Raw genomic sequence first — 16,313 nt, 5'->3', positions numbered from 1 at the left:
GACACTTTAGCAAAAATAGCATGGGCAGCTTGGTTGACCGGTATGCAACCAGTTTGACTTGGTATTGGACTCGGTTTGGGCTGTTGATCCACGATTAGATGGCTACGGTGCGACATGACATGAGCGGCGGCGCTGCGAGCGATGGAGGGCAGCAGAGCTACAGTGGAACTCACCGGACTTGGCTTGATCTCGAGCTTACGGCCACGATCCTCTATGGGATAAGCTCTAGAGAGAGCTAGGGACATAGCGAAGTAGCTCAGGTTGTTCTTACAGCGGCAGAGGTGATGTCGGTGCTAGGCGACGCGGTTGGGCGGCTCAACGGTGAAGTCGCAACTTTGGTGAACTTGAGAGAAGGCTGGAGGTCATGGGATCGCAAAAGATCTGAAACGGAGCTTCCTCACCTCAACGCGGATCTCCTAGTGGTGCTGTGTTCGATGGGGAGGTGACGATGGAGGAGATCCACGGCGGCGGGTCTTGCGGCTAGGGTTTTGCACTCGTGCAGCGGCGCTGGGGCTCAGAGAGGGTTTTTGGTGAAAAGGGGATAGCAGAGGTGGTGGTGGTGGCTATATAGGCGGCTGGGGGTTGCTCCTTGGCGTGTGCACCACGAACCGGGAGGTGGACACGGGGGCGGCCGCAACTTGGTTGAGCTCGGGTCAGACCTAGTGCGCTAGAGGAGATGATGGGTGGGGCCCATAGCGTAGAGAGACGGGGTGGAGGTGGAAAGGAGCTGGGGCACTATCGACGTCAATGGCAGCTGCGCTGAGTGGAAGCTGGGCCAAGCTGCATTGGGTTGTCGACGTGCTGTTGCTGTGCTGGCTTGCTGTCACTGGCCTGCTGCTACTGCCGCCGCCGCCTAGCTGGGCTGAAAGGAAGAAGAAGACACGGGCCAAAGGAAGAAGAAGGCCGGAGCTAGAAGAAGAAAGAAAGAAAAGAAGAAAAAGAGAAACTTTGCCATTTTCAAAAGGGATTCAAACGAACTTGAATTCAAATCTGAAATTTGAACACTACAACCAAAAATAATGCACCAGCATGAATGCAACAATGCAAACCTATGATTCTTTAATTAAATTTCATAAAAACAAATAAATGCTTTGAAAATTAAATAAAACCTTAGAAAATCCTTAAATCCTTAAACAAGCTCAAATAAATTCTAGAAAATCCTAATAAATTTTATTGACTTGCAAATGATGAAAAATTAGGGTGTTACAGTCGATGCCTTAATGTACACATATTTGGGGTTGGAGTAGCTTCTACGGTTGGGATCCACGTTAGGTTTCAAGTCTTGTGTGTCCTAATACAGGCTATTTCTTTCGGTGGTAAGCAATACATTCATCCATAGTGACATGCCTAAGATGACTTTATTATTCTCAAGATATATCAATCTAGTCTCCTAAAGATAGCGACATGTCCAAGACAACTTTATTAGTCTCTATCACTAGCCGGAGGTGGTTTGAGTGTCAAATTATTCACGGCGCCAGACTAGTACAACATACTTGAAAGTTGAAATTCTCTGAAATCTCGAGACCAGAAATTTCAGGTGGCAATGGAGTTTTTGTAGTTCGTCTTCTTTCTTGCCTTGCACCGAATTTTGTTTCTTTGTGCTGTTTAGTGCACTTTGCGTGTTCTAAAGTTGGACAAAGTTGACACAAAAATAAAAGTTTGCTGAGCTGCTCACGAGGCCACGACAAGCACGATTCGCTCGTCCGTATACAAAAGGCCAAGGCCCCCAGCGGTGTCACATGATGAACTAGGCCACTACACCCCGTTGACTTTCTGCAGCTACTTCACATCACGCGAACCAAGATCCAGCACAAGCCAAAGCGCCGCCCGTGATCCGGCGAAGGCGCAGAGCTGCGAGCCATGGAGATCGCCAGGGTGGACCTCCGCGGCGTGGTGCCCGGCGGGCAGGGGTGGGAGGCCGCCCGCGCGGCGGCGACGGCGTCCATGGTGGCGCACGGCTGCGTCGTCGTCGTCGCGCACGACGCGCTCGACCCCGACCTCCGCCGGGCGCTGTTCGGCCGCGCCCTCCCGGAGCTCTTCGCGCTCCCGCTCGAGGTCAAGCAGCAGACGGTGTCGTCCAAGGGGATGTTCAGAGGCTACATCGGCCAGCGCCCCGGCATGGACTGGGAGAGCCTCCGCGTCGGGGAGCCCACGAACGCCGACAACGTCCGCGAATTCGCCGACTTCCTCTGGCCGGAGGGCAACCCGGAGTTCTGGTGAGACCACACGCACACGCTTGATCCTTTGTCCTCTGTCTTTTCCAGCCATCTTGAGAATCTCAAATTGACATGCATGCTCTGTTCTGAATTGGGGGAAACAATATTAATCCGTTTCTTCGTTGTGTCCGGCTATGCCTAGTGAGACGATCGTGTCGTTCGCCAAGAACATTCGGAAGCTGGAGGAGATGGTGGAGACGCTGGTCCTGGAGGGACTCGGCGCTCGGGGAGAGAGTGTAGCCGCCCACATGGACATGCTCGGCCAAGGCATCCGGATGTCGCACTACGGCGTGCCGCCGGACACGGAGACCAGCATGTCCATGCAGGCGCACTACGACGACAGCATGGTCACCATGATCGTGCAGCACGAGGTGGAAGGGCTCGAGGTGCATGTTGGGAACGGGCGCTGGGCCGCCGTCCCTCCCGAGCCCGGTACCTTCGCCTTCATCGCCGGCGAGCAGTTGAGGGTACGATCCTCCCTTCGCGCTTCTCGATCGGCGCCGTCACGATTCCTCGATTGATTCTCACGCCGTTGCGCGTTTGTATGTGTGTTGTGCGGCGCAGGTCGTCACGAACGGGCGCGTGCCAGCGTGCCTCCACCGTGTGAGGACGCCAAGCAACCGCGAGCGGTTCTCGGTGCTGTTCGGCCGGCGGCAGAAGGACGGCGTCGCGGTACGCGCTTTGGATGACCTTGTCGACGCCGAGCACCCCTTGGCGTACAACCCGCTGAAGCACGAAGAGTACTCCAAGTGGCGTTACTCGGAGGAAGGGCTAAAATTGGAGGATCCACTGAAAGCGTACTGCGGAGTGGAGAAGGATGGAGCCACCACCGTGGTTTGATCGCAGCTCGCATGTCAGCCTGTCCATCCGTTCCGAAGTCGCTATCATTATGAATGCCCTGTTGTTATATCCAGTTACCTAGAGTGACGTTTTAATCAAGTTGCATACTAGTACAGTTGATCTATTGAAACTTTGACCTTAAATACCAGTTCACAAACTGAAATTGAACATTTACAGGTGGCGAGGGTAATTTTATTTGGCCTTTGAAGGTCTATTTTGATATATAGCACTGACAATGCCCAAACGTCCCCTAAAAAGCTTCAGTTCGCACAATGTTAGGCAACATTTGCTAATATGGCTAACAACTCTTGCAAAAAAATAAACCAACAGTTGCAATAAAGTGTGACATGGTCATATGATTCTAAGAGGAGGATCTTAGTGAATGTTTGGTTGGAGGGGTGGGCGGGATGTGGTCGGCAGCCCTCTTTTTCCGGGTGTTTGGATCAGCAACGGCTTAGGAACAGCCCTAATAAGAAACGGATATTTTCTCTAGGCCCAAGATGGCCCTGTCCACCCAAATCGAGCGGATCAAGTCGTTCCTCACGGCGACTTGTCGTGCAGGGCACACGAGCGTTTGGAAGAGGAAGAGGTCTGGCGACCACGCTTCGAAGGAAGATGAGAACGGATACAGCGGGAGGAGGCGCCGATGATTGCTAACTTGCTAAGGCAAGCGGACGCCCGCAGCGGCGGGCAACAGCTTAGGCAAGATAGGGTAGCGTGTGTTGGAAAAGGCCAGCAGAGCAGTGGGTGAAGGCAAGGTGGGCACACGGATCGAAGGTCGTTTCTCTACTAGTGCTTCCCAACCGGCAACGGCAGCAGCAGCAGCAATAGCAAAAGCAGCAGGGAGTGGGACGTGGTGGTGCTGGATCCCAATAAGTCCTGCTACTACCAATACCATTGTTGCAACAAGCTCACCTCTTATGTCCACCGCCCTGCCAGTGGCACCATGCCCAAGCCGACCAAGCCCACGCGTGAGCGGTCGGTGTTCCCTTTGCCCTTGTCCACCCGGCAGGCACGGCCGCCACCCAACAAGCTCCAGCAGCAGCACAAGATGCAGAAACCGGCAATAAAGCGGGAGGCTCTGTTGGTCCGACGATCCATGGAGCCCAGGAACAACAAGACGAAGGCTGCTGCTGCTGCGCCGACCTCACCAATCCCATCATCGCCATGGATCGCTTCATCTTCCTCTGACTTGCACTCCCCTCCTTCATAGATTGCTTCATCTTCCTCTGAGTCACGCTCATCTCCTTCATTTATTTCATGTAAGGGATTATTGGTGTATGTATCATCCAAAGAAGAAAAAATAGCATGGTATGGTATCACTACTGAAAAACTCGGCATTGGTCCCGACGCTTAGTACCGGTTGGTCTTTGACCCAGTTCTAATGTAAGCATTAGTACCGGGTCTAACGGCTAGTTCCCTAGGAACCCCCCTGACCCCCTTTAGCAGTGGTGGACCTAGAATTTTACCATAGGGTATGCCGAAAAAACTTATGCAATTTAATAAAACCATTTACAATTTGATAAATTCAAAGATTAAGCTAGAAACAATAACAAATCACAATATAAATAGTTTGAAATATAGTATAAAAAACTTACAATATTACTTGTCTGCTTTGTTTACCCGCTGTTTTTTGAATGACATGAATGTCTTGATTATATCTTCTTGGTCCACTTGGAAGAAAATATCCCGCTCAATGAATGTGACTAGACAATCATCCAAAACACTATCACCGAGCTTATTCCTTGAATTTGTTTTCACTTTAACCATTGTAGAAAATACTCTTTCAACACTCGCTGTTGCCACTGGTAAAAGCAATATCAATTTAAGAAGCAAGTAAACCATATCATATACTTTGTGCCTCCGTGTTTGAACAAGCTTAACTGAGAGATCAACGATGTTGTCTAGACCCTTGAGGCTATCATCTCGTCGCATGTCATTAATATAATTATCAAGATGCAATTCAAGTTTTAGCAAATCATTGTTGGAGAAGTCCTTAGGATAAAATTCAGCCAATCTACGTATCTTCTGTGCATCAAACGAAGCATATGAATTGGAAGGACTGAAGGCTGACATACAAGAAAGTAGTTCCATATTGATCTCATCAAACCGATTATCAAGCTCTTGACTAATTTGATCAATGACACCAATATATACTTCTCTTCTAAAATGGTCATCATTTGTTTGGTTTCGGGCTCGGGCATACCTTGCTGATTTTCCATACGGCACATAATCACCATCCATAGCAGGAACTTCAACATCATGTTTAATGCAAAAAGAAGTGACCCTCTCAAGGAAGTGGTCCCAACCATCAGACCTTAACTATTGCATTTTATTCTTTGCCACATTAACAAGGGAGATTGCATTAAGAATATCTTGATCCCTTCTCTGCAAACACTTGGATAACTCATTTGTGTATCCAAGAATAACAAACATTAAGTGCACAAAGAAAATAAACTCAAAGGTTTCAAATGCTCCAAGCACAAAATGTATCTTTGTCCAATCATCCTTATGTGAAATATCATCACCAAGATCAATGAGCACATCATGGATTGAGGAATACATAGTAATGATGTTGCATATAGTTTTGTAATGAGAGCCCCACCGAGTTTCACCAGGCCTAGGCAAACTTATCTCTTGATTTAATCCACTCCCTGATTCAAGCTCACCACACTCAAGTGCTTTCTTGATATTCTCAAGCATAGCATTTTGAAACATACCATGACGCTTGCAAGAAACTCCAATAATATTCAACAAGATACATACTTGATCAAAAAAGCTCTTACAATCAGTATTTGTCTTGGCAACAGCAACAAGAACTAGTTGGAGTTGATGTGCAAAGCAATGAATATAATACGCAGAAGGTGATTCTTGCAAGATTAATGTTTTTAGCCCTTTGATATCTCCTTTCATATTGCTGGCCCCATCATAACCTTGACCTCTAATTTGAGTCATAGTCAATCCATGACTAACAAGTAAACCCTCAATAGCTTCCTTAAGTGACAAAGAGGTAGTATCATCTAGATGAACAACTCCAATAAAGTGTTCACAAGGCCTTCCAAGTTTATCGACATAACGTAAACAAAGAGCTAGTTGTTCTTTATGTGATATGTCACTAGACTCATCAACTAAAATTGCATAGGGCTCATCACCAAGTTCTTCAATTATTTTCTTTCTAGTTTCTATGGCACAACAATGAATAATTTGCTTTTGTATCTTTGGGCTAGTTAAGGTGCAATTACCTGGAGCATTATTCAAGACATACTTGTTCACTTCATCACTATTTTCTGCAAGAAACTTCAAAAGTTCAATGAAATTTCCTCTGTTGCTAGACTCTTCATTTTCATCATGTCCACGAAATGCCAATCCTTGATGCAAAAGGAACTTGATACATCTAAGTGAATATGTCAACCTTTTCTTATAAAGACGAAGATCCTCATCAGTCCACTTCTCAATGCGATAATCAATTGCTACCTTGGGATTCATAAAACCAATGTATCTCTCCTGAGCTGCATTGTGTGCCATAGAACCACTATGTTTGAGAAGTGCTTTGTTTCCTATATTCCAATTATTCCATCCACCAACAATAAAAGTATTTGACCCAGTAACCTTCTTGAACAAGTAGCATATAAAGCAAAACATAGAATCCTTCTTGATACTATATTCAAGCCACTCATGATTATACATCCATACAAAATTGAATTGGCGATCCCTACCTCCAATTTTTCTTGATGGAAAATCATGATTAATAGGTTTGAATGGACCTTTAGTAATATATGCTCTTCGAATTGCATCTTGATCATTAACACGATAACTTTCAATGGGCTACCTTTCACTTGGATCACGTGGAAGGTGATTGATGTCATAAACCGGCGGCTGTGATGCGGGTGGTTGCGGAGGTGAGGGCACAGGATCTGTGATTTCTTCAACTATCACTCCATCCTATTCTTGATTCTGTTCTTCCGCAAAATTTTCAACTGGAGATGTGACAGTGTTTGAAATAGCAGCAGTTGTTGCTGCCTTCTTTGCTGCGTGTTTCTAAAAAAGAGATGCAATATCTCCGCCTCTCTTCATAATCCAACCGTTCTGAAAAAAAATGTCTATGTAATGTAAGTGCGACAGCTACCTAGACACTATAGCAAAATAAATAAAAAAAACACTCATACATACATAAATAAAAATATTTAAGAACATAAGTTTTTTCAAATAACAAAAAAATAGAAGATAGATTAATCTTAAACCTCGTTGTGGACGAAGCTCCGGCATTAGCTTCTGGTTGCCGCAGTCTGCAGAAGAAGACTCCGACCATGCACAGACGCGCTGGCCCTGGTGCGGTGGTGTAGGAATTGTGGTGCGTGGCGAGCGGAGGAATCGTGGCGGCGGACGGACGGAGGGATCGTCAAGAACTTGAGACGTCGCCTGACTCGCATGCGGCGTGTCGAATCATGGGCGAATCGTATTCGTATACCAGATTAATAGGCAATCGGCACATATAGCTGTGCGCCCCATCGGAGGACGGGATCACGGGAGGAGTCGTGGCCTCGTGGGCTGGTGGGCCGTGGTGGACTCGTAGCTGAATCGTCGCCCGTCTGGTCTCGCAGGTAGTTGAATCCTTGCAATCAAGCGTCAAAGCAGCAGAATCATCTCCCGTTGACCTCTACTTACCAGGTAAGTGCTAGGCCTCAGGGTATGCCGTGGCCCACCCGGCATACCCTGTGGGACCACCCCTACCCGTTAGTACCGGTTGGAGCCTCCAACCGGTACTAACTTCCTTTCTATAAATCAGGCGTCTTCTTCCACCTACATGAGCTATTTCCTCCAGCTGAGGCTTCATCCATTCATGGCAAAATAGGGGAGATGCTGCCGAATTTTTGATAATTTTGTGAGGATTTAACTCAATCAAGTGTTCTAAAGGTTAGAAACTTCATCCTCTCTTGATACATAGTTAGTATACTAAGTTTTATGCTTTAGAGCTAGAGTAATTTGTGATTTTTAGAATAAGGTACAATGGAGAAATTTTTCATTTATATGCATGTGTTATTTAGAGCTCATATTTGTGATTTTTAGAGTAAGCTACAATTTTTTGGATGCTATGTTTCGTATTAGTCAAAGAAATTGATATGAGGTTAGAGGAATAATTTCATAGAGCTAAATAAATTATGGGAAAAAATATAATTTGTTCATATTTTAGTCATTTGCAAATATGAGCGAGGTAAATTGTGGTACATAGAGATAATAAGATGAAATACAAGTATGTAATTATTCATTTTTAGAATAAGTTACAATGGAGAAATTTTTCATTTATATGTTATGTTTGAGCTAAATAAATTGTGGGGAAAAATATAATTTGTTCATAGTTTAGTCATTTGCAAATATGAGCTAAATAAATTGTGGTACATAGAGATGGCTACTGCTGCTGGAGGTAGTGGCGAGGGTGGGGGCGATCGTCGTTCCTCTCGTGGCAAAGGGAAAACATAGTTGGCCCTCATGATAAGCTGAAGAAAATGAGCACGTGGGAAAGAGCAATGCTTTGTTATTTGGAAAGATATCCTGAAGATGCTCTTGCGGTGGGTCAGGAACCTCATTTTGATGGTTGTTATGCTCCACCGCCAATCCCGAGGGTTTCAGGTCCACTGAGTACTACCGTCGTAGGAGGCACAAATAAACCATAGGATGAGGCTGGGTCAGCGAAACCTTTATCTTTGCAGCTCAAGGATGTTTAAAGTCCTCCTAGATAGTACTCAGTGGATGGTTTGTCATATTGCTTGGTCTGAAATTTAAATTTGTGTATTTCTATCTAAACTTTCAGCAACATTTGAGTTTGTCGTAGTGTATCATGTTGTTTGGGTCTGAAATTTAAATTTGTGTATTTCTATCTAAACTTTCAATAACATTTGAGTTTAATGAAATTTGTATCATGTTTGTTATGTTTCATGTATAATTCTATGGATGATCAGAACATGTTTGGTTCGGTAATACTTTGTATGGATCGGCAATGGATGTTCAGCGTGGACAAATGCTCCATGGAGTACATTAATCGCTTGCATAGTTTTCTCGATCTAGCAGAGTCCAACAAACCACCATCTGGTTTCATTTGTTGTCCATGTTGAATTTGCAAAAATGAGAAGGATTACTCATCCAGAAAGACTATCAGGCCCACATATACAGTTCGGGATTCATACCTAACTATTTCGTTTGGAAAAAGCACGAGGAAAGAGGAGTTATGTTGGAAGACGATGATGATGATGAAGATAATAACTACATTCCTAACTGGACACAAGGAGGTGCCTTTGCAGATGCTGCAATGGGCGACGCTGAAGAAGAGATGGTTGTAGAAGAAGGTCCTACCGATGATCTTGGTCAAGTGTTGCGAGATGCAAAGGAAGACTGCGAGAATGTGAAGGAGTCAATGAAGTTTGACCGTATGTTAGATGATCATAAGAAATTGTTGTACCTAGATTGCAAACATGGGCACAAAATGATGGGTACCACACTAGAAATGCCGCAATGGAAGACAAAAAATGAAGTTTCTGATAAGTGTTTTGATGAGTTAATGAAAATCATAAAGAATATGCTTTCCGAGGGGAACAAATTGCCGTCAACGTAAGAAGCAAAAAAGGTTGTTTGCCCTCTAGGTTTGGAGGTACAAAAGATACATGCATGTCCTAATGACTGTATTCTCTATTGTGGTGAGAAATACGAAAAATTGGAGGCTTGTCTTGTTTGCGAAGCGGTGGGTTTTAAGATTAGGAGAGATGACCCCGGTGATGTTGAGAGGCAGGCCAGCAAGAAGAAAGTTCCAAGGTAATGTGGTATTTCCCTATAGTACCATGTTTGAACCGTTTGTTCAGAAACAAGGTACATGCAAAGTTTATCCATTGGCATAAAGAAGAATGTAAGCAAGATAAAATGATCAGACACCCCGCTGAGGGTCCTAGTGGAGAACATTTGACAGAGAATTTTCCGAGTTTGAAATGGATGCAAGGAACATACAATTTGGTTTAAGTACAAATGGATTTAATCCATTCGGTGAGTTCAGTAGTGGTCATAGCACTTGGCCTATGACCTTATGTATGTTCAACCTTCCGCTCTAAATGTGCATGAAGCGGAAGTTCATTATAATGCCGATAATTATCCAAGGCCTAAAATAACCTGCCAATGATATTGATGTTTACCTAAGTTCATTGGTTGATAAACCTTTACTGTTATGAAAGGAAGAAGGTGTACGTGCGTGGGATGAGGACAAAAAGGAGAATTTTATTCTACGAGCATTGTTGTTCGTAACCATCAATGATTGGCTGACGCTTGGGAATCTGTCCAGATAGACAAATAAGGGATATCGAGCCTGCATGAACTGTTTAGATGATACTTGCAGCATGTATTTGAAACATTGTAGGAAAGTTATGTATACGGGCCATCATCGATTTCTTTTTGCTAAGCACCCGTTAAGAGAGAAAGGGAAGCATTTTGAAGGGGAGGAAGAAAAACGTACTAAGCCCGTTCAACATAATAGTAAATGTATATTTTCTATAATAAAGGATATGAGGGTAGTCTTTAGCAAGGGCTCTGGTAGCCAACCTATTTCGAACGATGAGGACGTCCATGCACCCATGTGGAAGAAGAAGTCTATATTTTAGGAGCTACCTTATTGGGAAGTCCTTGAGGTTTGTAATGCAATCGATGTCATGCACCTGATGAAAAATCTTTGCGTGAACATTCTTGGCTTCCTTGGTACATATGAAAAGGCAAAGGATACAATTGATGCACGTTAGGACCTAAAACGTATGAAACAACGATATGGTCTACATCCGGAAAAGAGAGGATGGACATTACTTGCACCATGCCAGTTACACTCTCAGCAAGGAAGAGAAGGAAAGCATGTTTGAGTGCTTGAATAGTATCAAGGTCCCACCAGGCAACTCCTCAAATATACATGGAATAATAAATATTAATGAGAAGAAATTCATAAATCTAAAGGCCCATGACTGCCACGTCCTAATGACACAATTGCTGCCTATTGCACTGAGGAGTATTCTACCAAAGAATGTGAGAATGGCAATCGTGAAGCTATGTGCATTCCTTAACATGATTTGTCAATTCATCCAAACAATCTACTAAACCTGCAGAATGACGTGGTGCAATGCCTTGTCAACTTTGAGATGGTATTTCCACCTTCCTTCTTTAATATCATGACCCAGCTTCTAGTCCACCTTGTTGAAGATATTTTTATTCTCGATCCTGTATTTCTACACAATATGTTCCCTTTCAAGAGGTTGATAGTTCTGAAGAAGTATGTTCATAATCGTGCCCGTCCAGAAAGAAGTATCGCAAAGGTCATTGAGTTTTGTGTTGACTTTATTGATGACCTGAGTTCAATTGGAGTCCTTGTATCACACCATGAGGGAAGACTCAAGGGAAAGGGCACACTAGGGAGGAAAGCTCGGATAGACATCAATAAGAGTACATTTCATAAAGCACACTTCACGGTCCTGCAACAATCATCCCTCGCAGTGATGCAGTTCCTCGGCGGGGTCTTCTTCCGGTGCTGGATGAAGCTCCTACGTTCCGTCGGCGAGATTCAACTCTACACGGAAATGCAATGCAGGGGTTAAACATTTTAGATGGTTATTTCAACACACTCATGTTTTAACATGGACACTTGTAGCAAAGCTACAGGAAAGGTGGGGGAGTTCAACTTCTGTTGGTGGAGAGCAGGATGAGAGGGTCGGATTGGGGAAAACTTAGGGTCTGACCCTCAGGTTTAAGGAAAACCGTACCGAGGTCCTCAGACTCAACACAGAGGAATCCCCGAAAATATTTCACCGATACCCTCGGGTCAAAGGAAAAGTTACAACCGAGCCCTCGGGCGAGGCGGAGAAAGGGTTGGCGAAACTTGGCAGGGTCGGGCGAGGCGAACGGGAAAAGGTCGGGCGAGACGAAAAGAAAAGGGGTCGGGCGAACCGAAACAAAGGGGTCGGGCGAAATGAAAAAGGACAGGGGTCGGGCGAACCGAAACAAAGGGTCGAGCGAAACGAAAAAGGACAGGGGTCGTGCGAGACGGAAAAAAAAAAGGGGTCGGGCGAGACGGAAAGGACAGGGAGGTTAAGTAGCTTACCTCCAAGTCTACCGGTGAAGCCTTGGGGTCGAACAGGAGTAGGCTGGGGCGGGAAGTCGTACGCGCTAACGCTTGGGCAGCGGCGAGACTTTGACGGTGGTCCAGCGGTGGTGGTGCTTCTTGCGGACACCAGCAAGCTCGAGTACCGCGCGGAGGAGCGGGCGGCTGGTGTGTTGGAAGAAGCGGCTGGAGGGTGGTGGCGAAGTCGCTAGAGTGTGGGGTGGCGCAAAGGGGTGAGCTCCACGGAAGCTCAGCGGTAGCACGGGGAGAAAGCGGTGGCTCAGAGGAGAAAGCGGGGCGCAGAGGAGAAAGCGGCGGCGCAGGTGCGGGCGGTAGCAAGGGGTGGCATTGCCGGTGAGGGGGTTCCCTTTTATAGGGCCGGGGTGGCGCGGAGGGTTGAGGCGGGGCTCCGGTGGGGAAAGGATAAGGCCGGGAGCGGCGAGTGCTCGGGCAAGGCGGCCATTGGCCGACGACGCCATTGGCAGAGGAGGCGGAGCTTCGGGTGGTTTTCGGCGGCGATTGGCCTTGGGCGGCGCGCGTCTGGGGGCTTCCGGTCTGTCGGGTGGGTGAGGCGGAAAGGCTACCGTGGGGGTTGGGCGAGCGAGCGGAGGCGCGGGACATCGGGGGCGTCTCAGCTTTCTCGGCGAACGGGCGGAACAGGGTTGGCGGAGCAGAGCCGTGGCAGGTGGAAGGCGACCTGCGCGCGGCCGGCGATTGGCTAGCCCTGCGCTCGCTCCATCCTGTCGCGGGCGCGGGTTGGGCACCGTGGCTCTCGTCCTGTCGCTGTCGCACTGGTGATAGGGCGCCGGCGAGCTGCCGGTGGCCGGCGGCCACGCGGCGCGCGGCGCGCGAGCGAACATGCTCGGGCGCGCGGGCATCGAGGCTCCTTTCGGGCAGCAAGCCCGACCAGCTTTGGAGCGATCCTTCTCCGAATCTTTCAACACAACTCCCGAAACTCCCTTAAACAAACTTGTTCAACTCTGATCGTTCTTCAAATTTTGTTTAAGGTGTCGGTTTTGATTGTGAGAGAATTCGAAGATATTTTACGCCAAAGTTAGCCAAAAATCTGGAATTCCAGACTTAGGATTTTTAAGGCACCAGGGGTGAGTTGACTGGTTTACCTCACTTTGACCGGAATTTTGAACAAGTTCGGGTCCGATTTGGATCTGGGTCAGTGTAACAAAGTTGGAACACTCTCGAGGTACTACAACTTCTATTAAGGCTCTGACTCGAGTTTAGATAGGAAAACGGGAGATGAAAGCTTGCAAAGATGGAGGAAAACTCGAATTCCAGGACTTAAGAGATTTTCAGGGTCCTTTAGGCAAGCTGGCTTTGGTTGCTATTTTTGACTTCCTTCCACCCCGAATTAGTCAAGGTGCCTTTAACAAAAGTTGTTGAAATTTAAAAGTTTTACAACTCTTATTTGGGCAGAAACTTAAGTTTGTATATAAAAAAAATTTCAAGCTTTAATTCGAACTCCAAAAGGAGCTTCTTAGGTTTATAAAGGTCATTTCACTTCTTAACTTAGGGATTTGATTTGTCACTGGTTTATAGCTAAAAGCACTTAATTTAGGTAGAGTTGTTACAGCACATTCACTTTAGCTATTACAGTTTGATTGTTACAGTTCATTAGTATGGCCGGCTCTAGTTTTTCAATCGCAGGCAAGTCCATCAAGAGCTCACGCGGCCACTCTGCCTCAACAGTAGTTGTATCTAAATCAGTAAGTTCTACCTCCATGGTTGACCTCGTCAAAATGGTCTATTTGCAAGACCTCCATGATGTTGCACCACCTCCAAGGGCAGACACATACCCACTCATGGCATAAAGCTCATTACCATCATAAATCCAGTTCGAGTCACTATATCCCTCAAGCATAGTAGGGTGCTCAGAATAGTGAATCTCATAACTTATAGTACCCACCAAGTAGCGCATAACCCTTTCAAGTTCATGCCAATGAGCAGAACCCGGATTTGACATGAACTTGCTCAATTTGCTCATAGCAAAAGATATGTCAGGTCTCGTTGCGCTAGCTAAGTACATGAGTGAATCGATAATCTGAGAGTATCTTAGTTGATTTTTCGCAATTTTCTTATTCTTTCAAAGTATCACACTAGGATCATAAGGAGTTGGAGAAGGCTTGTTGTCCATGTAGCCAAAGTGGCTCAAAATCTTCTACACACAATGGGATTGCGAAACAGTAATCCCATTCTCATCCTTAATCAGCTTAATGTTTAGAATAACATCAGCTTCTCCTAGATCTTTCATATCAAAACTCTTTGATAGAAAATAGTTGACCTCATTGATCACATCAATATTGGTGCCAAATATTAGTATATCATCCACATACAAGCATAATATAACTCCTTCACCCCACCATGGTGATAGTACACACATCTATCAACCTCATTTATGACAAAGCCCGCAGAAGTTAAAGTTCTGTCAAACTTCTCATGCCATTGCTTAGGCGCCTGTTTCAGACTATTCAAAGACTTCAATAACTTACACACCTTAATTTCTTAACCCTTCACCACAAATCCATCAGGCTGATCCATATAGATCTCCTCATCCAACTCTCCATTTAGGAAAGCTATCTTTACATCCATCTAATGGACAATAAGATCATATGAGGTAGCCCAAGAAAGTAGTGCTCGAATTGTGGTCAATCTAACAACAAGTAAGTAAGTATCAAAGAAATTTTCACCTTCCTTTTGTGTGTAGCCTTTGGCCACAAGTCGTGCCTTATACTTCTCAATAGTACCATCAGGCCTAAGCTTCTTCTTAAACACCCATTTAAAACCCATTGGTTTGCAGCCATAGGGTCGTTCAGTGAGCTCCCAGGTTCAATTAGAAAGAATCGAGTCCATAATTATGGAAAAATTCTTTCCAATCGTCTACATCTGGAGATGCAAATGCCTTAGCAACGGATGTGGGTGTATCATCCACAAGGTACACCTTTATCTCTTACTTCTTCTAGGAGCTTCACTGTCATCCTTCTCAATGACCTCCTCATGCTCATCAGATTGTTCAGAAGACTCAATAGATGCAATTGGTTCAGAAATTATCTCATAGGAAAATCTAGAAGTGCTATGCATATCTTTCATAGGAAAATATTCTCAAAAAATGTTGCATCACGAAATTCCATAATAGTATCAACATGCATATCAAATACCTCTGATTTAACTACTAAAAATCTATAAGCAATGCTCCTCTGAGCATATCCTAGAAAGACACAATCCACTGTCTTAGGTCCCAACTTGCGCTTCTTAGAAATCAGTACATTGACTTTCGCCAAGCACCCCCAAGTGCGCAAATAAGAAAGTGATGGTTTTCTCCCAACCTACATCTCGTATGGAGTTTGCTCTTTATTCTTGTTTGGAACTCTATTCAGAATATGACATGAAGTCAATAAAGCCTCCCCCACCATGCCTTAGATAAACCAATAGTGTCTAACATGGTGTTAACCAGATCAGTTAGCGTGCGATTTTTTCTCTCAGCGACCCCATTTGATTCAGGCAAATAGGGAGGCGTCCTCTCATGAATAACACCATGTTCCTCACAGAATTCATCAAAGATATTAGGGAAATATTCACCACCACGATCTAACCTTAGATGCGTAAACTTTCTCTCAAGTTGATTCTCAACTTCTGCCTTATAGATTTTAAAGTAGTCTAACGCTTCATCCTTAGTTTGCTATAAATAAACATAGCAAAATCTAGTCGCATCATCAATCAATGTCATGAAGTATCTCTTTCCACCTTTTGTCAACACACCATTCATCTCACAGAGATTAGAATGTATGAGTTCTAGAGGTGCCAAGTTTCTCTTCTCAGCCACCTTGTAAGGCTTTCGAGGTTGCTTCGATTGCACATAGCTATGGCACTTAGAACCTTTGGCAATGGTGAAATTTGGAATTAAGCACATGCTGGAAAGTTGAGACATCAAACCAAAATTAACATGACATAGATGTGAATGCTAAGTACTTGCATCATCACTGACATTGCCACAAATATGGTTCACTGACTTATTACAAAAATCTGCAAGGGAAAAGCGGAACAAGCCTCCGCAATCATAGCCTTTACTAACAAATTGTCCATGTTTCGACACGACTAATTTATTGGACTCTAATACTACCTTAAACCCA

The 16,313-nt window shown here is 45.2% G+C and overlaps 1 protein-coding gene and 1 pseudogene across 1 annotated transcript; one reads left to right on the top strand and one right to left on the bottom strand.

Moving 5' to 3' along the window:
* The first annotated feature begins 1,542 nt into the window (after window positions 1-1,542).
* On the top strand, window positions 1,543-3,278 carry LOC117860044 (probable 2-oxoglutarate-dependent dioxygenase AOP1). The gene is made up of 3 exons (XM_034743245.2): window positions 1,543-2,216; window positions 2,359-2,683; window positions 2,781-3,278. The coding sequence occupies exons 1-3, from the start codon at window positions 1,861-1,863 to the stop codon at window positions 3,054-3,056; spliced, it is 957 nt and encodes a 318-aa protein (XP_034599136.1). The 5' UTR covers window positions 1,543-1,860; the 3' UTR covers window positions 3,057-3,278.
* A 1,380-nt stretch (window positions 3,279-4,658) lies between these two features.
* Window positions 4,659-7,130, bottom strand: LOC140223228 (uncharacterized; annotated as a pseudogene).
* Window positions 7,131-16,313: the final 9,183 nt, after the last annotated feature.

Source organism: Setaria viridis, chromosome 6, assembly GCF_005286985.2.
Source record: "Setaria viridis chromosome 6, Setaria_viridis_v4.0, whole genome shotgun sequence".
NCBI classification, from domain to species: Eukaryota; Viridiplantae; Streptophyta; class Magnoliopsida; order Poales; family Poaceae; genus Setaria; species Setaria viridis.
Note: the sequence above shows the minus strand (reverse complement) of the source record. Positions and strands in the feature narration are given on the sequence as shown.